This window comes from Acanthopagrus latus, chromosome 15, assembly GCF_904848185.1.
Source record: "Acanthopagrus latus isolate v.2019 chromosome 15, fAcaLat1.1, whole genome shotgun sequence".
Lineage (NCBI taxonomy): Eukaryota > Metazoa > Chordata > Actinopteri > Spariformes > Sparidae > Acanthopagrus > Acanthopagrus latus.
The window spans coordinates 24,185,178-24,206,322 of NC_051053.1; the positions used below are offsets into that span (position 1 = coordinate 24,185,178).

The 21,145-nt window shown below is 41.7% G+C and overlaps 1 protein-coding gene across 5 annotated transcripts in view; it reads right to left on the reverse strand.

Annotated features, from left to right (window-relative positions):
* ehbp1 (EH domain binding protein 1) overlaps positions 1 to 15,257 on the reverse strand; it is a 144,768-nt gene extending 129,511 nt beyond the window's left edge. For 4 of the 5 annotated variants that reach the window (XM_037123875.1, XM_037123877.1, XM_037123876.1 and 1 more), the window contains exons 1-2: positions 14,838 to 15,256; positions 13,788 to 14,209 (exon numbers count right to left, since the gene is read on the reverse strand). In XM_037123875.1, the coding sequence (XP_036979770.1) occupies positions 13,788 to 13,891 (104 nt within the window). In that variant the 5' untranslated portion in view covers positions 13,892 to 14,209; positions 14,838 to 15,256. Of the gene's footprint in view, positions 1 to 13,787; positions 14,210 to 14,837 lie in introns of all 5 variants that reach the window. The other variant, XM_037123874.1, reaches the window with a different exon arrangement.
* Positions 15,258 to 21,145: the final 5,888 nt, after the last annotated feature.

The following is a 21,145-nucleotide window of genomic DNA, read 5'->3' on the forward strand; positions in this document are numbered from 1 at the left end:
GAGTGAGACGGAAATGAGAGAAGAAAAAGGACAAAAGAATGAACATGCATAGGTGTGATAAAGGGTGATACAAGACTCTGATTGGCCTAAAAACAGCCTTTGGTCTTTAGCTCAGATACAACTACAAAATACAGTAAGATAAAAATCATCAACACAAGGTTTTCAGAAGATGATAAAGAGATGGAAGCGAGTCTGTGAGTGTGTGTGTGTGTGGGCTGGAGACATGAGACAGGGCAGATAACAGTGAAAGTGGGTCAGCAAGCTCAGCAGGAGCTGAGACGACTGCCCTTTGAGATAGACACAAAACACAAATAAATCCTCCTACATTTACCTTTAAGACATCTAGCCAAGCTCTCATCCACTGAAAACTGAAATTAGTCAGCATGTGGATATTTAATGTTTTCCTCAAAACCATTTTAGCGTCACAGCAGGTAAGAAAAACAAATAAAGACGACATGTGACGTGTTCATCAAATTTTTTTTATGATTGTGTCATTTATAACCCTGCTCTCTGGCTTTAGAGAATTTTTCATTCAATATATGCTTTCTAAAATCTAAATTCCACAGTCAGCTCTATTCTGCTCCAAAGTATTATTGTGTATTAAGTTTGTTGTGCACTTTGTCTACTCATGCTGTGCAGCGAAGGCTGCATCTCAGCAGTGTCTGCAGTTCTCAATCATTGTCTACTCTGCATCAGCAGAGCCACAGAGCTGCTAAGCACTCTGAAGCATTAAGACAGCAATCACAGCTCAGTACAAAGACCATCTGCATAAAAATGGGGCTGCACACTTGATAGGAATATTATCAAAATTGCAATATGGTCGATTGTAATATCCAAATTGTAGACGCTGATGTTAAAATGCAAGACAAAGCAGCATTTTACTACTGTACTGCTGTAGAGATACAACAACCTACAAATGGTGTTTTCTATGCGTAACAATACCTATTTGTTTAGAAAAGACTAACAAATGTCATACCATTGTGTTTTCAATAGTTTGTCAGTGAAATGAAAAATTCAGATGATAAAACAATCATTCCTACTACTCCTACTACCTTGGCAGTGTGATTTTTTTACCATATTGTGCAGCCCTAATTAAAAATGTATATAAAAAAAGACACTTTGGAGCTGTAGATACGCACAATGATTGAAGCAAGTGAAGCAGAGCAGGCGTATACCGCAGAGCTGTACTGATTTAAACAAAGGGAATCTGTTCCATCAGATGTTTTAGGAAGGAAGACGGGAAGACACGCTGAAGTGTGTCTGTACAGTTAGCTATTTATTTTTTGCAGTGTTCGGGGGAACAGATGGGTGGTTTCACGCACATTTAATCACCCGAAGGGCAACATGTGCCACTTTACAGGCAGACAAAAAAAAAAAAAACTTGCTCATCAAAAAAAATAGTTTTGCAGCATAAATGTTCTCATGGCTCTGTGTGCATATCCATCTGTCCGCATGGATGGAAGTAAAGGGTGCGTCAGGATGTTGCTGCTCTATCTTTCCTGTCCGCAGGAGGAAGGAACCACTTCACATTTGATTTGAAGGCCCCCCAGACCACACACAACAAAACACAAACACACAAACTAACTACACACACAGAGTGTTATAAACCCAAACACATAGCAGGGAAGGGCTGAGTTAAGTTTAGTTTAGTGGCACAGTGATAAAATATGGCCGAGTGATAAGCACAGCGATAAATTTAGGCTATTCTTAAAAACACAATAGTAACCTTCACAACTTCCAAATTCCAAAAGGGAAAGCTGACCACTTAATACTGATTTCCATTTTTGTCTCTGAAATAGCTGAAGGAAATTGACTACATAACCGCCATTAATTCTGACAAAATTCCACCAAGCAGCTGCCCTACAAAGCCTTTTATTGCTTCATGTCAGTGATCATAATGTGAAGAATAACTGAGCACAAAAGAGGTTTATGACACATAAAAAGCTAAAATAACTGCAGTGTGTGGGGAAGGTAACATACATCTGAGTTTAAGCACTTGGATAAAAGATGGGAGGATATACAGCCATTAAATTAAGCTGCAGTAGGTTTCAAGTAGCAGAAGACAGCATTAAGATTTGGGGTTTTACTTCACTGGGCTTCTTTACTTGAATAGCTCTGGGTTGTGTGATCTGACTATTGAGAATTCATTGTCAGTCTCACTGTATAACTTTCTTTGATTCAGGGGTATACACGTTTGTCTGAAAGATATTAGCTGTACAGGTTGATCACAATGGCGAGACGAAAAGAGAATGACAGTCAGGGTAAGAGGAGGGGAATAAGTCTGCCTGTGTGTGTCTTTCAGAGAGCGGATACTGTATCATCCCAACGAAATGCTGACAATACTCAGAGGAGGAAGCTGCCGACAGACTTCCTGTCTACCTGTCTATCAGACACTGGGGGGGGAGGATGTTGTGGATAATTTGTACTGTAATACAGCAGTTGCGAAAGATGAAACACCAGACTACATCACTGCCATGCATACTAAAACAGGCGCTCTGCTGCAATACACACAGGCACACCCATATATAATGTCTCAGACTCTCACCACAGACTGCACCAAAGCAAGGCATGAAAAGTTATTATCTTGCACTATTCTGTGTAACAGGACTGAAGGCTGTAGTGTGAGGTGAGCAAACAAGATGTCGAGCGTAGATATCTGGGTCATAAGAGGTGACAAACCCATTGGGACTCACTTGAATGTCAATCAATTACCCTCCTGGCTCCTTCCAGATGAAAACCAGGGATTTATTCAGCTTGGTTTGAATCGTGTCTAAATTCAGTGGCTCATAATATACGCCTTGTTTTCAGGTTGCTGTAAATGCATTTACTATGTCGTAGCACATATTAAACAAAAAGCCAAGACTGCCTTAGTTGAATTTGTACTTCCTACGATGTGGCTATTACACATGCATCATTCATACAATCAAATGCTGCTCCTACTCCTACTTTCCCATGACTCTTTATATTTATCAGGTATTTGTACACAAATATGTAGATTTTTTGGTTTCCAGCATCAACAATTGCTGATGCTTGGACTAAACAGCAGGACGCAATCCATCCTGACTCTAGATAGGGGTAGCTGTAGCTCAGAAGGAAGAGTGTCATCTAGTAATCAGAGGGTCGCTGGTTCAAATACTGACAATACTGAATTGCTTCTGAGCACCTTGCACCTTGCATCAGTGTATGAATGTGGATGTGAACGGCATGTAGATTGGACAAGCGCTATAAGAAATGCAAGTCCATTTAGAAACTGTCCTGTTGGGGGATTTCTCTTTGGCTTGCAAAGTCAGAGGTTCCCCCATTAAGTACTGTGAGAGATGTTGTCTCTTTCTTGAATGGACAGAGGCTCTAAGATTAATGGGGGTCAAGTGAACTTCACTACACTGGCTACCTTTCTTTCTTGTAGAAAATAAATCCATTCTAGACTGGCTGTGTTATAGCATTGTTTAAAGCACAATAAAATACACCTAAAAGATCTTAAAACACAGCAAGACTGACTGGAATTGACTTAAAAAAAAATAAGAGTGACAGAAATTTAAACATCACTAGCAAATCTCACACTTTGTTAAGGGATCTCTGGGATCTGCAGCACTAGAAGACCAAAGCCATTGCCGGTTTTTACCAAAGACAGTCAAAATCAAAGAAATAACCAAGTGACAGCTTAAAATGCTTTCAAAATAATGTTTACTCACAGACGTAACAGGCCTATTATAAATAGCTTAGCTATAAATGTATTTTTTATACCTGACCTACTTGGCAATTTCTGATTCAGCAAAGACAGCATCACGAGAATCGCTGAGAGTGGGACGAGACAAATGACAAAGGGAAAAGGGAGAGAAATGAGCAGAAAGAGGGGGGCCGCTCTCACTTTGCTATGCTATCAGTCAGACTGTGGCCTTTGCTATCAGGACATATGTAGCAGCGCAAACACAATCTGTGCGACTGTCACTTCCCAGACTGCATGATAAACTGAACACACACCACGCAAACCCACACATTCTGGCAAACTATGACTTATAATCTGCATCAAGTTTGCGTAATGCAGTGATTACAGGCAGTGATAAGCATTGTTCTCAATGTGTGTGCGTGTGTCTTAGCTGCTTTAGGCTACATTGACAGTCAGTCTTTGTGTATGAGGCAACCGACAGCTGGGTCAATGACACCGAGTTAAGGCTGAAAGCACTAAAGCCAGATTCAAGTGTCCGGTGTGTAAGTTACAGTTCTCACTAATCAGCTTACTTGATTGTGCTTGTTCGAGTGTGTACCTGGGCTGTCCTCACTTCCAAGCTTCAGTGAGACTGTCCAGCAAATAGTCAAAGATCCAACAGTGGGAGGGTTGGCACAAACAACAATCAGCGACACATGCAATACTTCCCTCAAACAAGCAGTCAGGACAGCAAAGGGAGACATCAACTGCTGCCTTTTCGGACCCTGCCTCCAAATCCTCAAAATTAAACTTGACAGGAATCGAATGTTGAACCCTCGCTCTTGCACTGGGAGGGCTGAGCTTGCGATGCTCACAGGAACAAATTTGTGCCCAGAGAACAAATACTCCCTCGTTGGGAATGACTTTCCTTGCAGATACTGATCTGGTGTGGGTGCAAATGCCTGGTTTCTATGTGTGTGGGTTTTGAGACTAATTAAATGCCATAGAGGAAGATATAAAAAAATATTTGGACATCAGATTAGCATTCATGTAAGACTGAATGTGGACTCTAAGTTTGTAACTGCTGTACCTGCAACTAATTGTGTTGCAGAGCCTGGGAATGTTTCTGGAACTGTTAAATGTTAAGTAAAATGTTCTTTTCAAGATTACACAAAAAATGTGCATGAAGTGTGTGACCATTTGTGCATGAATGATATCAGATTGTCATTTTGACAGCAAACATTCATTACCAAGCTTTAAATATTTGAATATCCATCATTTCAAAGGGTCATCAAGAATGAAACAAACATCTTAATTAGATCAGCTTCCTCTGACTTCTGAATAAACTTGCGTCATTATTATCTATCATTTCATTATGTTCACAGGTTTGACCCTCACAGTTCTTCTATATGCTTACCAGCCTGATTTTCATTCATGATTAACACAAGTCACTCACCCCATTGCCCACCTGGATTTAACTTTGTAATATCAAATCTTTTGATAAAGACTATTGTTAACATCCATACAGTCCATACAGTTTATAAATAAATAAAGTATCTGGTGGAGTGTGAACCGGGACTGCACAATATTTTCCCAGACATTTACAGACTTGATTACTCCCAATGAGGCCCTGAAGATATCAAGCATGAAGACTCTTTTTGAAGCAGATGCAATTTAAATTCAGCACGCAGCCGAGTTTGTTTCAAGTCAGCTTCGTGTTATTTTTAAGAAATGTACAAATTTTTCTTGAAAGGGAAGCTGCATGTAGACACTCTTGAGCTTCAAAGCAGAGACAGACCGACTGGAGGTCAAGTGTGGTTATGGGTCTGCCATGACGGAGAAGAGAGGCTCGGTAACAGCAAGTTACAAACAATAAAGCAAGTTGGTCGGACAGATGAAAGTGAGGATCAGAGGCTCCACCGGCCTCGAGGGACGGAGGTCAGATTAAAGTTATCTAAATCTTAGCTCTGTGAAGGCTTATAAGGAGCAGAGAAGAGGGAGCTGTCAAAAACGAGAAATCTAGGTGGTGATGCCTGTCAGGAGAAGAAAATGAAATGTTTCTTTGCTGACAGGGCTGGCCTATAGGTGTAGAGTAAAACTCTCCACAGAAAGATTTGGGGAGCCGCTTGAAAATAAATTCTGTGCTAGGACCTCAAGACCAACATCTGAAATGATATTCAATAAAACTAATGGGCACTGTCTACACTAAGTGTCAAAAAGTACGGACAGACCCCATAAGTTACGAAGACCATGTGTTAGAGGCTACAAGAGAAGTGTACACATTGGCAGTGGTATGCATCTTTTTGTCCTCTTACTTCAGTCGACTGGCTCATCTCCAGCAGCTTTCATTCCTCCCTTATCATTAGATTTCTGCAGCGGCGAGGGAGCCGCATAAACTGTATGTCTGAAAAAGCTGTGGGAGCTGCGAGAGCTCAAAGCGACGCATATTCTATGCAAACTAATGGAGTATTTCCTCGGTGGAACTCTCATGAGAAAGACACAAGGCAGATAAAGACAAGTGAGACTTTTGTGCAAACTTCGGCTTCTATATTAGCAAGGCAAAAAACAACACTAATCGCTGACATCCTTCAACAGCAAGACAGTGATGAAGACACTGTCATCATACAAGATGGCATGATAGAAGCTTTAGGAAGAGATCGGGCACAGCAGAAATCATTAACATCAAGTGTTAAGGAGCAGCTCTAAAATAAAGGGAATGAAAGGAAGCTGCCTTTCAGTAGGGTAGCTGAGATCATAAAAATCTCCAGCTTGCTAACAGCCCCGAGGAGAGATCGACACAGTCAGAATCACAGTCATCATGTGCTACAAGAGCACCAACAGCAGGGAAACAAGGAGCCCTGGTGAGGACAGCAACGTCCATTTCTTAAGGCAATGTTACATGAGCAGTCAGGCGGCCGTAGCTTCAGCAGTGACTGCTTATCAATGTTATTTTACATTACAAACAAATTAAATGGGAGGAAATTTTCATAAGAGAAGAGAAGTTTTGAAAGTTGTGAATGTTGCTTGTGGTTGCTGGCAATTAAAACTGCTTCCTTCATTTTGCTAGAATTTATTTTCCATGTATTTTTTTTTTTTCTACATCTTTTTATTTTTTATAGTTTGCCGGTTGCGGCTGGGAGCGTGAAGTGAAGGAAGTGTCATCAGCCCACACACATTACAGTAACTGCAGTAAAGAATATCAAGTATAGATTAGTCTGCAGAAGCGGTAAATTACTGTTCTACCCAAGGGTTTATGATAAATTACTACCACCATGTCAAAACTTTTTTTAACTACAGTAAGGACAGGGAGTTTACTGCCCTGCAGGGATCACATCTCTGCTTGACAGAATAGGAGAGTAGGGGAAAAACTATTTTTTACTGCGGGGCGAAGCCAAAATCTGCTGCAAGTTTTTACATCCTAAATTCCACCTGCACCAGCTAGATTTTTTAAGAACAGGGTTTCAAGCGGTATATATTTATCAGCCTGCAGATGCAGCACTGCTCTGCAGGCTGATAAATGATGAGTAGTCTCCAGGGCCATGTGTTTCTCTGCCTGACAGCAGCAGACATACAGTAACACCAGCAGAGTTTTCATCACTTTTAACACTCCATTGACTGTCTCACCACCCGGCAATGTTTCGTGTCTCTTGGTATGTGTGGAAGTGGGTGTGTAAATGTCTATTTGTGTCCATAATTGCAGCACAGAACAACTACACTTGGGTGGATTCCACTGCAAAGCAGTTAAAGCGACATTATCGGAAGCAGGAAAAGAGAAAAAGATGTGAGGGGAGGCATTAATGATAGTGTGAGAGCTGCCCCAGATGACAGCAGTGGGTTTGGTGCAAGAAAACAATTGCAGAATTACAGGAGGGGGGAGAAAAAGAGCAGCGAGCTGCACCGAGAGGGCAAAACAAATCGGCAGCGTTAAATCATCAGCAAATGCTATAATCAAGGAAGCGAACACAAATTAAAACAACTCAACTATCAACAATGAAAACACTTGTTTGTGTTCGCCGCTGTTTTGGCGTTTTACTAGCGTATCCGTTCATATTTACAACAACATTCGGACAAATACACACAAGCAAACATTTCAAGGTAAATCAAAGACCGAAGCAACAATACCAAACTACACCAAGACCCTCTGTGAGCAATTAAATTATCAAACTCAGAGATTTAGTTTCTTCAAAACCATATAGCCATTAACAACAAACTGTGTGGTTCCAGGAGTTTCTGCACAGCAAAAACAACTTCACTGTGCTACCTGGCAGTGAAATCATCTCCTGCTGCCATACTTTATACGCAGGAATGTATCACGGCCTTCAAATTTGAATAGAATAGAGAGCCACGTCAGACAAGTTGGCAGGAAGATGTTTCTTTGGCAGAGACATGATGGACGCTTGCCATAACACACACATGTTTAACAGAAGACTACATGTCACAGCCTGACACACGCTGGTCACTTCCAGTCAAACATTGAGCCATTACTCAACCGACAGCCTGATGCCTGCACTGTGGTTTGCATAACTGACACTGATTTACACAGTTTTCCCTTTTGGTATTTAGTAACGCTTTGATTCTGTGATAATACAATGAGTGAGCCAGTAGAGATTCAGTGCTTTTGCTCAAGGACACGTTGATGGAGTCATGTTGGTAAATTCACAACTCCTGACAGCTGTGGGAATCAAATTAAAGAGTTTACCTTTCATCGCAATCCAGTTTATTAATTTATTAAAGTTGTGATCCTCACTGCAATTGTGCAATGAACAAATTGTGCAACGTAAATCTAATAAGTAGGTCCTCTCATCAGTGCGGATACTCAGCATTTTAACAATTATGGGTCTCAGTGTTTTTTGTTGTCTCACTGCCGATAAGATAAATGACTTCACAAATGCATAACTTTGGCTCTGGTGCTTATTTCTTACTCAATCTGTTATCACCACTCTCTGATCTTACACAATGTTCCACCCACAAAACTGTAAATAGCCGATCAACACTGGATTATCTGGATCTGGAAAGTAACTAGTAACTAAAGTTATTAAATAAAAGTAGTGGAGTGGAGGTGGCAGAAAGGGAAACCTCGAAGTCCTTAAGTTACATGTTTATATTTAGTGTAAATGTAAATTTGAGAAATCATCTCCTTTTCAGGAGTTAAGCAGCACAGCTAATTTCAATTCAAGTGGAAAAATGAAGGAATGAAAGCATGGCGATTTCGCATGAATAACAAATAACTTGGGCCAAAATATGTACGACACATATATCACGTGTTGCAGTGCTGCTATGACAATTCATAGATTAAATTCTGGAAAATAAGTCAAATCCTGCACTGCAGGCGTTCCCAGCGGGACCACCAAACACCTCAAAAGAGACGCGTAAATCCAGTACTTGTGTTCAGAGTTTCTTAATACCTATGAAATGACTGATGGTGTGTTTCTGTTTGTGTGTGTCAGCCTCCAGGGTTTCTGCACAGTCCTTGACTGATAAAGACTTCTTACTCACAACTCTTGAACCTTCCCTGTCTTGTCATGCAGCAGCGAGGCAAGAAGTCTTGATTAGCCACACTTGTATGTAACCAGATAGGCTTACCATGTAATCAATAGCGTCTCTGTGTTGTTTCCAGTGTGTATAACTCTCAAATCCTTGCTACACGTGTCAACATGTCACTCTTGGCTTTTGATGATGTTTTCGAGCTATTTCACCAGACAGGTTGACTAAAAAGACATTCTTGCACCAGCCTCAGGGGGTTTCTAACAGAGCGAGGGTAACATTCGTGCCTAAGTTCAGGCTGAATTGCCTTTCACTCTTGGGGTTAAACCCTCTTGATAGCTCCACATTAAGAAACATGGAGTCATGCTCCAAGCTGCTTGGTGTGGTGCACTCAAGAACTGATGAAAACCTCTGAATGAATATTCAGAGTTGGATGCCTGACAGAACATGTTTACATATTTCTATGTTATCAGAAACTAATAACCTACAAAACAGACGAGATACTTTGTGACGATTCTTCTTCCATCTCTGTCTTGTCTATGTGCTCCCACACACACACACACACACACACACACACACACACACACCCCTTACAGACTTTTCCCCACAACAATGCACAGGAAGTCTAATCAAATCAAATAACACACGAGTTACATATGATAAGAGACAGATGCTGTGCATGGACACTGTTATAAAAGGTGAAAGAACAAGAAACTGTCCACCCTGGCCAAGTGCTTAGCAGCAGTAGCGTGAGATATTAAACAAGCAGGCACTGCTCCATCACACCTATGTTACCTATGTTTAATATTTGTAGAAGCCTTAATAAAAATGATATATGTGTCTCTGAGCACGGGCAGTTATGAGTGGAAAAAATAATGCTAACCGGATATTTGGCCTTTGTTTGGCTTGTTGTTTTTTTAGACAAAGCCGTTCATTAATGCTGATAAGGACACATACTGCATATAGAAAAAGGGGCAGTGTACTACAGTGTAGAGCAACGATGTGTGTGTATGTGTATGAACATAACACTACACATTAGACTAAAAATATATTAAAAAAAGAGGCAAGTTTATCAATTTCTATAGAAGGTTAAACTACAGATTTACACTTTTTTACCAATTGTGTGTGCCAAGGAGGTTAGATTTTCAATCCTGACCTGAAAGAAAGTCTAATAACATAATTACCTCTTACAGATGAATAGCAAGTAAAAATACGGTTCATTTTCTCATCAAAAGGTGTCAAGTATCGAGTTTCAAAAAGGGCAGCGCTGCAACACTCTGTGAGCGGTGCTTCATTTCATTGGCAAACACAAACACTGAAGTCATTAATGTTTTAATGGCTAGTCTGAATTGATTCTAGAGTCCGAAATGGGTGTGTGAGTGGAATGCTAACTCACTCTGCTCCACATTGGAGCCGACTACAGCAACTAGAGCAATGTATTGAGACCAAAAAATTACTTTACAAAGACAAAATATGATAGGAAACACCCGTAATCCTAAACTCCTTCTCTGTCACCACATCCTCATCTGCTGAGCTAACGGCCCCCAAAAAAGATATCTTTAGCTTGAAGGTTATAAGGGAGAGGGGGAAAAACAAGGTGAACCCTCTTTAACGTAGTAAAATCATTGATTTGCTCACAGAAAGACAGACAGTCACCACTTCATTTATCTGAACAGCCGCTGATGAAGCCAACAGTCTGCAACGTATCTCAGGGCACTAACATTTAAAACAAACGTACAGTACAGTGTACTTTGGGAGGATTGCATCACGTAATCGGGCAGGTCTGAGCTTTGTTTTGTAACATTTATCATTAGCAACTAAACTATACTGCAGTTAAGATGTAGGCCACTGTTGCTCAAGAGATAGAACAGGTTGTAAACTAAGCAGTGGTAAGTGGATAAGGTCGGTGGTTTGATCTCTGGATCCCCAGGCAGCATGTCAAATATCCCTGGCCAAGGCCCTGAACCCCAAATTGCTCCTGATGTTGGAACCTTGAATTGCAGCCTCTACCATCAGATTATGAAAGTGTGTGTGAATGGGTGAATGTGACAAGTGTTGTAAAGTGCTTTAAGTGGTGAGTAGACTGGAAAAGTGTCTATATAAATGCAAGCCTACTGAGTTTTTCACCATATAATAAATGTTATGGTTACCATCAGAGGAGATTCAAGCACCAAAACATTTATTCTGGCTGGATGAAGATGCTTAGGTTAGTTCACCCCACATCCACATGAAAATAGGGGTCAGGTGACTGATCATACCTATCACTGTGTTCACACATAGATGATACAAAGCAGTACACAGTCTCTGGCCTCATATTAATCTGTAACAGTGAGAGACAGTTGTGTCTGATGTGGTCAAACATCTTCGATTTCTGTCATTCTGCCATTTCTGTCCTGCTTCATGAGAAAAACCAAGCACAACACTGTGCACGTCCTTCAGGAGAGATGATCTATGATCGCATTACATTTCCCATCTCACTACAAAGGCCGACTTTAACTGCACCTTTAAGTGTGGTTGTTCATAACAACTACAAACAGGTTCATGGATGGACAGAATATTGTACGCACTACTTCATATCGAGTAAGGCCCAGCCCTAAGGCATGGGAATCACACATGAAGACCAGACCAAGAACAGACCCCTGACCTTCTTACCTTCAGACTGTTTCAAGTATCAGTCAAGCGAGCAAAATGCTTTCCCATTGCAAACAATGTACATTCAAAAACACCCACATCTTTATGCACAGGCACACATACATAACAACAGTGACACAAATCAAGTGTTCAGCTGTTCTTCCTGTTACTGATTGGAGATATGAAAGGGCTGTGGGCTTTCAAAAAATCACTTCTGAAAGGCTTCAGGATTTGAGACCCATTTGAGCTCCAGGGACTGTTTCCAGTCTGCATAGATGGAAAGTTTCCACTGCAACAATAACATACCGTACTGATGAAGTCTAAGGAAGGCAGAAACTGTGCGCCAACGCTTTCTTGCACACTTGGAGCCCGGCGTGCACACATACACAAAAATATTCACTTGAAGACAAGCAGAGACCCTGATGCAACACTCTCAATCTCACAAAGGATGTGACTCCTTGCTTCAGTAGTCATTTGCATAGTATTTCATGCTGTAAGGCTGAAATTTCAGATTCTGACGTGACATGATGACAGACTTTGTAAACAAAATAATCCACAGCAAAGTAGTATTTGAGCAAAATCAAAACAAATTTACACTGTATGTCATTATCACTGTTATCACAAACTATAGATATACAATAGAGAAGAGCTAGAATATACCAAAAAAATATGGTTTTATTATATATATCTACCATTGAATAACATAAAGGAGCTGTGTTCTGATTGCAAAACAAAGCATATTCCTGAGCCCACCCACCCTTTGCTCTGGGAAGAGATGTACATTTTTCTCATTCCATTCTCCAACACGTTAACATCTGTCCCAGGTCTAAGCTCCATGGGGCTGGGTTAGTCACGCCTACGGCAAGCTGCTTGAGAATCCATGTCTGCAGGCTACATCTTTTCTTCACAGGAACCAGCTTTTCACTCATTACTGGACACATACCTGCAGGCTCAAGCGTAGCATATATCCAGCTATCTTCCTAGCTTATCTTCACCTCTGAAGACGCACCCGATAGCTGCCCCACCTCCTTGCAGTATACATCATTCATTCATTTTTTGCTACAGAGATATTGCAGACACTATCCGAGCTTTACCCGCCCCGACTGCTACTGCAGATGTCCAACTCTCCCCAAAGATGAGCAGGAAGCAGGGTGTGTCACTTATTAGCTACTTCCATCATAAGCTCCAGAAAAAAAAGCATGTTATTAAGACTTATGTAAAACTTCTGGATGTGGTCTAATCTGCTGCTTTCAATTCACCTGTTTTTCTATCACATTCAACATGAATATTACACTAAAGACGACCAAACACAAAGAAAGGCAAACTTGTTTCCTGGCAATGGATAACAAAAACATCAAATCCCTTTAATTGGTATTATTTTGGAGAGACATAAACTGGGAATTTCTGCAAAAAGCACTGACCAAAAATAGTGACAAGTGGGCGAAACAAGGAAAGTTGTGCTACAAGTAAGCTGTCAAGAATGACTTTGCAGTCAGCGGCTCACATTTTCTGTGAATATACCGTGAATGACGATGCAGTTAAGCTTCTCTCGTTTAAAACAAAAGCTCAGAACTTCTCCCACAGTTTCCCTACTTCCGATGAGGTCAGAGGTCAGATGAGTTTGCCAACAGCATCCCCGGAGCTGGTACGGTTTTAGTGGTTTGCTCAAGGACATTTTGGAACCGCGAGGGCGGCTTGAACCCAGCCCCTCAGGTTGAAGGGAAATCTCTCAGCCTGCCTACTCAAGACTCAATCCAAACAAATTCAACATCAGTGCACAAGGGGGAAAAAAAAAAAAAAGAAACATAGCAATTTTACAAGGCAGCCAGCCCCTCCCAGCATACAGACATGCCTGCACACCAAGGAGACTGAGTGTGTAAGTGTCTGTGTGTAAATTATGGCCACCAGGAACGAGCTTGGCATTCCAGCACAGACAGAGACACACAGTTTTCATGAGGCGTAAATGACAGCACTGTGGTCGACTGTGACTCCCCCCTCAAAAAAAGAAGAAAAAAAAAAAACTCACCATTTCTTAGTGCATTCCACCATCAGTTCCTGATAGGAAGCCACGAACTGGAATTTGGAGGCATGCTTCCCCACACGTTGCAGTCTCTTCCAAACCGAGGCCATGTTTCTTTGGGAACGGGTAGTTTCTCTGTACCTATCCCGCCCTGGACTTCCTTCTTTGGGCTTCCTTTGCACGAATTAACGCTAATGTTTACAGGTTTCTGGGCATATCCAACCCGCGGAGGTACATAGTTTATGTCGTGGCTGCTGGTCTTTAAAAGCTCCCTGGTAGGTGCAAAAAATGCAAGGACACGGAATCTCTGCAGCAGTGGTCGAGCTCTGATTTGACGGCGCGCATGATGAAAATTATTCCACAATTTCGAAAGGCATGGGGAGTAATCCACTCGGTGCAAACATCATTATTTCCATCTGGTGATCCTCCTGTAAATGTCAGAAAACAGAGCCAGTCAGTAGAGCAACAGACAGACTGTACAGCCCCGGCACTCCGGAGTATCCTCGCTGATTTCTAACATTCAACGCCAAATAACTCCACTAACATTAAACGTCCTCGACACAGAGATGCTTTGTCCGTCTAACAGCTTTCCCCTTAATGTCTCATGTGGCTGTATAGATGTTAAAAGGACTCCATGTATCTACATCGCCAGCTTAACACTTTGGTAATGTGTACGAATGTGTGGAGGACTCCAGCACCAGCACTTCTGCTGCCAGCACGGCGTGCCGGGGGGCTATTCACTGGCGTGGCAAGCTAACTTGGGATGTTTGATAATAAAATATGAATTTATGTAATGTGACACATCGGCAGAGGAGCAGTGACAGTACAGCAACACAAGTAGTGTCGACCACCCAGTTTAGAAAACCTCGCACCGGGAGACACCACCCAAAAACTGAGACGCGAAAAAACATTTTGTAAACATGGAATATTTGGTGGAATGTCTCTGAATCCGGGGAATAGCCAGAGCCGTTGCGCTCCGCTAACCGGGATGATTCAGCTGCTAGGCTAACGACTTAACGTGTGAAAGTAGGTTAACTGAGTCTGAATGACACTCACCTCACTGTGGTATCCAAAGCATTATCCGTTAGCCGGCCTTGTCGGCAGGGTAAAGAGATGGCGAGCTGTCTACAACAAAGTGGCAGCCGAGCGAGCGAAGCCCGCTTGCAAGCTAATTATCGCCTTCTTTGCAGCAGTACCGACACCAGCCATACAGCTAGCTAGGCTGCTAGCGACGACGGCTAGCCATCACAACACGGCAGGAGCGGAAACCGTTGCTTGCCACTTGACACATTTGCTCCACAGGTAAGCCGGAGCTTTAAGTCTCAGGCTTGAGCCAGACGCGGCATTTAATTGAGTGTGTCCCAGAAAGTAAGTTAAAGACAAGTCCTGCAACCAGAGGCAGGAATTCCCACAGCAAAGTAGTCCAATTGTTACTGATAGTTTGACGCTCTGTTCCCCAGGAGTACATAAAGCTAACCGGAATTGAACCACCTTCCTGTTCGGAGTGTAAAAAATAAAATCATTACCGATGACACGAACGAAAAATCTATACCGGTGGATATATGTGTGCTTGTTTTCTATCGCAGACATGTTTTAATCTGTATTTCTTCTATAAAAATACATGTTTGATAAATGTCTATCCGTGATTTTCGTTCAACCCGTGACAAATTGGTTTTATTTTGAAGGCTGATCCTGGTACATCCGGTCTTGTGTCTGGGTATATATAGCCAGCTTGATGTAGCCTCTCCATCATTTCGCCTGCCGCCTGGACGGCTGAAGAAACGCCCCCGGGCAGCAGCCATTGGTGGGATTCTTGTGCCATTTACAGGTTGTTTACAGATTCATGAGGCATTTCTGGGCTGTTGTTATCACACTCCAACATCCATCAAAGACATTTAATCCTTGACTGTGTCTCCAGATAAATGCTCTCTGGCTCTGGGTTTTGCCTTGATTTCTGTTGACTCCAGAGTCACCAGCCAACTGTACAAGATCAATAAATCAAATTGGTTGTGTATTTAGTCCCCAAAGCACTGTTTGAAGCTATGACTGTTATCAGTAAAGGTGCACTTTGTAGTTTTTTGGGAATAAAATGTAATCAGAAGAAGAGAAAGCTCTTCACTGACTCATTTGTTTTAATGCCCAAGCAAACTAAATAAACACATAATCTTAATTTTCATGACTGAATGAATGAACTGACCTGAGAAAACAACACCATTTCATACTGTTTTACTTTGTTTACATTTGCCTGATCATGCCAGAGCTTCAAAACCCTTGTTTATTAATTAACAGTTGTATTATTACCTCAATGATATTGTAAATATTAAAATTCTGAGTTAGGATTTCCTCAAAAACTATACAGTACCCCGTTAAATATTCTTATAAATCCTGTCTGTAAAGGTTTTTTAGGTAAAGGAAGACATCAGCCTAACTAGCAAAATCAATTCAAACATTTCTTGGGATGAAAACCAAACATTTTTAGTTCAGCCACGACACCAGTATCAAAGCTCATCCCCTCGGGGTCGTGCTAATGAGGATGAGACTTCCATTTCCTGCTCCTGTCACATTAATAAGTGAGTGCTAACCTTGTAGCCCTGCATGCCGGGGGGTCTTTTTCACATGTTGAGGGGAAATAAAACACCCACCATCCATCAGAAATCTATACCCCCCACCCCTCCTCTCCACACACACACATCCTTCACACTCCCTGGTTGTAACCACAGGCTCGTAAAAAGCAGAGAGGAAGGAGGAAGAAGGAGGCCGGCACTGCAGAGGGAAAGACAATATGAGGCAGATTAATTTAATCTCCCAAAAAGTTATGGGCGTAATAACAGGAAATTGATATCTTATCCTTTTATATATTCCTCAGGGTTATATACTGAAGGGGAGATGAGGTGGTTTTATTTTTATTTCCCTCTTTCCCTCCCTCGTTTATGTATTTTCTTTTTGTTATTTAAATCATCTGGGAGATGCTGCAGAATATAAAATGACACAGTGCCAGTATTTCTCATGAGCACCTTTTAGTAGTTACAAACATTCACCCAAGAGCCACATCTGTTTGTTTTTTTTAAGTAAATCCACATTTTTCATCTTGAATGAGTTTGGATTTGCACTAGAAATGGCAGGAAATGTGTTGCAAAAAACTTCCACCAATTGTACATCATCATCACACTCAATGCTAGAGTGTATCACAGATGAATTATCTGAGATCAAACTCCTCGTGTCTGTCTCACCGTCGCCACACAAAGCTGCGTTTCGGCTCAGCTTTCATTCAGATGCCTGTTTGTTAACTGAGAACATTTCGGGGTTTAGGGTCAGAGCCGATTTGACAGCGGGGAGCCTGCTGATCCCGCTGCTCTGCGTCGCCTGTTTACCTTTTACCCTGACAGATTACAGGGAGCCTCCCTTTATGTGTCAAGGAATGCTTTGATGTGACAAATGACCCGGTGCTAAATGACGCTTTGTGTGTCTGCCCACATGTCAGCGAAGGCCTCAATTCATACATAACACAGGAGGAGGACGGGCCCGCCAGTGTGTGAAAGAAAGAGTCTATTATAGAGGGACAGTGAGGGAGAGTGGCAGAGGTCAAGTGGACTCCTGTATGTAAATCCTCCTCCCTTCTTTTTTATTTTCTCGTCTGATTCCTGAACACAAAGGAATGATCATTCTCATCCCCTCGGTTGCCAAATTCTTATTTTCTATTTTTACGCAGCTTTAATGGCTTAATAATTGGAGAACAACAGAGAAGGCAGATACTTGTAATCTCACAGAAAAAAAAAAGCTATTTCATCCCGTAATCACTTAAACAATGTTAATGCTTCACTGGGGAATCGTTTCATGTTTTCCTCAGCCTAAAAAACACAAAGCGGGGCTGAAATATAGAGGAGCGCCGTGCCCCCAACTGAGATTTGCCCTAATTTGACCAAAATATATTCTGTTTCTGGATACTGTCACTTCTCCAGCCAGAGGAAGTGATGAATCTGAGCTGAAGCAGGACATCCAGTCTCCCTCCCATGATCGATGGTTACCTGAATTATTAGATTTGAGAGCAGGTCATCTCTGCTTCTCATGACTCTTGATTTGTGTGCTTGTTTTGGATTTGTTTTGTCTGGTGTTCACAGAGGATTTCATTGCTCCCCAGAGGTCCCAATCCATACGAGAGTCGCTGCTCCTGCTCGATACAAACTACCTTCTACAATACTACGAAGCACATTGCAGCTTTGGCTCCGTAGGCGTATTGCACAGATGGAATTTATCAGTAGTCCCACAGTTCTTCTTATTGTGGGCTTTTTTATTGATCGGAATATCGTCTCCAACTCGCTGCGCAGCGAGAGTGCAAGTTTCACACCTAACTTCTCTATGTTTCCCTCCGTGGTGAGCCAACAAAAACACGTCCTGCAGGATCTGAGCCAGCTCTTCAAGCGCAGAGATTCTGGCGTTTGGTGTCAGACCACTTGAAAAGACCTGTTAACAAAGCGGGGTCCTTTAGATACACGCCAAGTGAGTCTGAACCACTTCAGTGGAGCACAGATAGCCAAAAGTGTCACTGCTGACAGAACAGAAAAACAAGAGCCTTTTTATTTTACTACTGTCAGTTCTCTTGGAATCAATTCAATCAACAGGCTCCTTCAGAATTAATCTTTAGTCCCAGTGTGTCGCTGACTGCAGAATGTGAACTGTTTTCAAGAAATACAACTTAAGGTTTATTATATTTGCGGAGGACACAGACGTTTGGTCTGTATCTTGTTTGAGAGGTCATTAAAAGCTGGTTATGATGGCTGTTAAAAGAGTTCAGTCTTCCAAGGAAGTGAAAAAGCTACATGACTTTCCTTTTTTTTTACTTTCAACAAATCCCATGAAAATACCAAAACTGATGAGTAATTGATCTTATCACACTTTTTTCATGCACACATGCTGGTTTGGTTTGACTCACTTTGATTCTGCGGGTCAGTCGAGTGCAGCAGGGGTTTGCATCATCTCCATCACAACAGATGGAACCTGCTTCAAGGTGCCTTGATGCACGTGCTTTGAGTCGATGACATTTAAAGCAGCAACCTTTTCAGAGATGTTTACCACCGTTGCACCGTGCAACTGTTGTTAGTGGCCAGGACTATTTTGATTATCACTTGTTGCTTGAAAAACACAGATGGAATGAAGGAAATGTATCTAGAAGAGGATCACTGCAGCCCACTGCAACTGAGTAGACTTTGACCCAACTCTGGAAACGGTCCATCTTGGATAAGACAACTTGGAAACTAGTAATTCCACATTTGAGACAATTATCTCTCTTTAACTCAGAAAAAATATGTTCCTCCACAGCTGAAAGTAGTGCCCAGCAAATTAACTTTTCCCCCTGTTGGACAAAAACAACACTACACTAGCTGCTCTCTGAAATTGTTTTGCCTTTTTGTTAAATGCAGATATTGTAGGGAGATAATAAAGTATTGAGACAGGGACTAACTGTACCAGATTTATGGGATTTGTTGGCAATAACATGAATATATAATAACTCAAGCCTTATCCTTGAGCACACACAGACTCAGGGATTTAGCTGGACCTTCTTCCTCTACTGTACATTATGTACCGTATGTCACAAGAGAAAATGTTGTGGTATTTTGAATTCTGATGTGTCGGGAACCCTCCAGAAAGCTGCATCCTCCATCGATCAACAGGGCAAAAACCTAAACACCAAAACAGACGGTAACTGATCTGTATCTTCGCCCAGCAGCTCGACTTGTTATCTAATTTTTTCCCCCCTCCTTCCACGGATTCCTCTTTGTGTTCGTCTCCCTGTGGGAATGTGAGTGCCACGCTCGCAGTGCCAGATAAGCATCTCCTGCTCTGAAGTGTCCCGTCCTGACTCACGGCGCTGAGAGCCGGCTGGTATCTGTCGCTCGCTCCCAGTTACAGGAAGCCTCTGTGTTTCTGTTTTGGATGACTGGATTTGCAGATGGATAAAGGGCGCGGCCGTTTTCTCTCAGATCACCAGCATGAAAACCAAAACTATGCTGCGATGCAAATTTGTTATTTCCTCCCTTTTCCATCACCTGTTTGCTATGTTGGCTTTTTTATGATCTACAGCTGATCTTGCATATTTTTTTTACCCTTTCATAATAAGTGAGGCTTGTTCTTCTGTGGGTCAGTGATAATGACATTAACCGAACTGATTCCAGTTAGAGCTGCAATGATGAGTCAAGTAATCGATTCTACTTTACTAATGGGTTAATTGTTTAATATTTCATGAGCATCGCAGCTTTTCTCTGTCTTAACTTTTAGCACATCTAATGTTTCTGGGTTTTGAACCATTGGTTGGACAAAATAAGACATTTGAAGATGTCATGTTGGGCTGAGAAAATTGTTCTTGGCATTTTTTTTATTTCATAGACCAAACAATGAATTGATTAATGAAGAAAATAATCGTCGAGTTAGTTGAAACACAATCGCCAGGATACATTTTGGCAAAGTATGTTTCTACAAATCACAGGTATGTTGAAACTTTAGATTTCCGTGTGTTGCAACTTTACGTTTCTTGAGATTCAATTTTCTATTTCATGCTGCGACAGTGCTGCCATCATGGTTTACGCACAAAAAAAACTGGGTTAGTGTGAGGGAGGAATTATGTTTTGGTTTAAAATACAAGCTTTGGTCTCCATAAACATGACTGAAAATGTCCCAACCTCTGTTTTTGTCACCACAAAGTCAACAGGAAATTTCCCAAAGGTTTCTTTAAAAATATCCAGTGGTTTCATGCTTACAAATGTTAGAAACACCATCTTGAGTGGTGGTCAGTGACTCGGCAGCATAGTTGATTAAATCCATCACCAGTTCCTTCACCTCCCAATATGAAGTTCAGGTCATAAACATGTAATCTAAACAAGATATGGCACATTTTGTACAAATGTCAATATGGTGTGGACCCGACACTTACGTGGTTTGCAGAATCAAAGAGTAAAGAGTTATTTCCAGAGGAGCCAGTTAAACTCACACCGTGTGACGACGCTCATAAATGCCGAGATCCATCAAAGACGAGACAGAGAGATCAGTTTCCCCCATCGACAACGCACCGGATCGCAACGCAGCCACAAGACACGCTACGTTTGACTAAGGGACACAGGTGCAATCATAAAAATATTCCAATACGCCCACCGTTTACTGACAGCAACAAGCTCACACCTGCTCGGCTGCCGCTGCCAAACTTCGTTCTGGAAGAAAGGTAATTTCTCATCTGAAGGAACAAGTCAGGTGGACGGGAACAGACTGTTTTTTTGACATTTTTTTTAACAGAAAGTCGAAAGTTTTATTGTACTTATTGTATTTTTCTTGTCTGTTTATATGTACTGTACCTCTGGATCTTATTTCACACATGC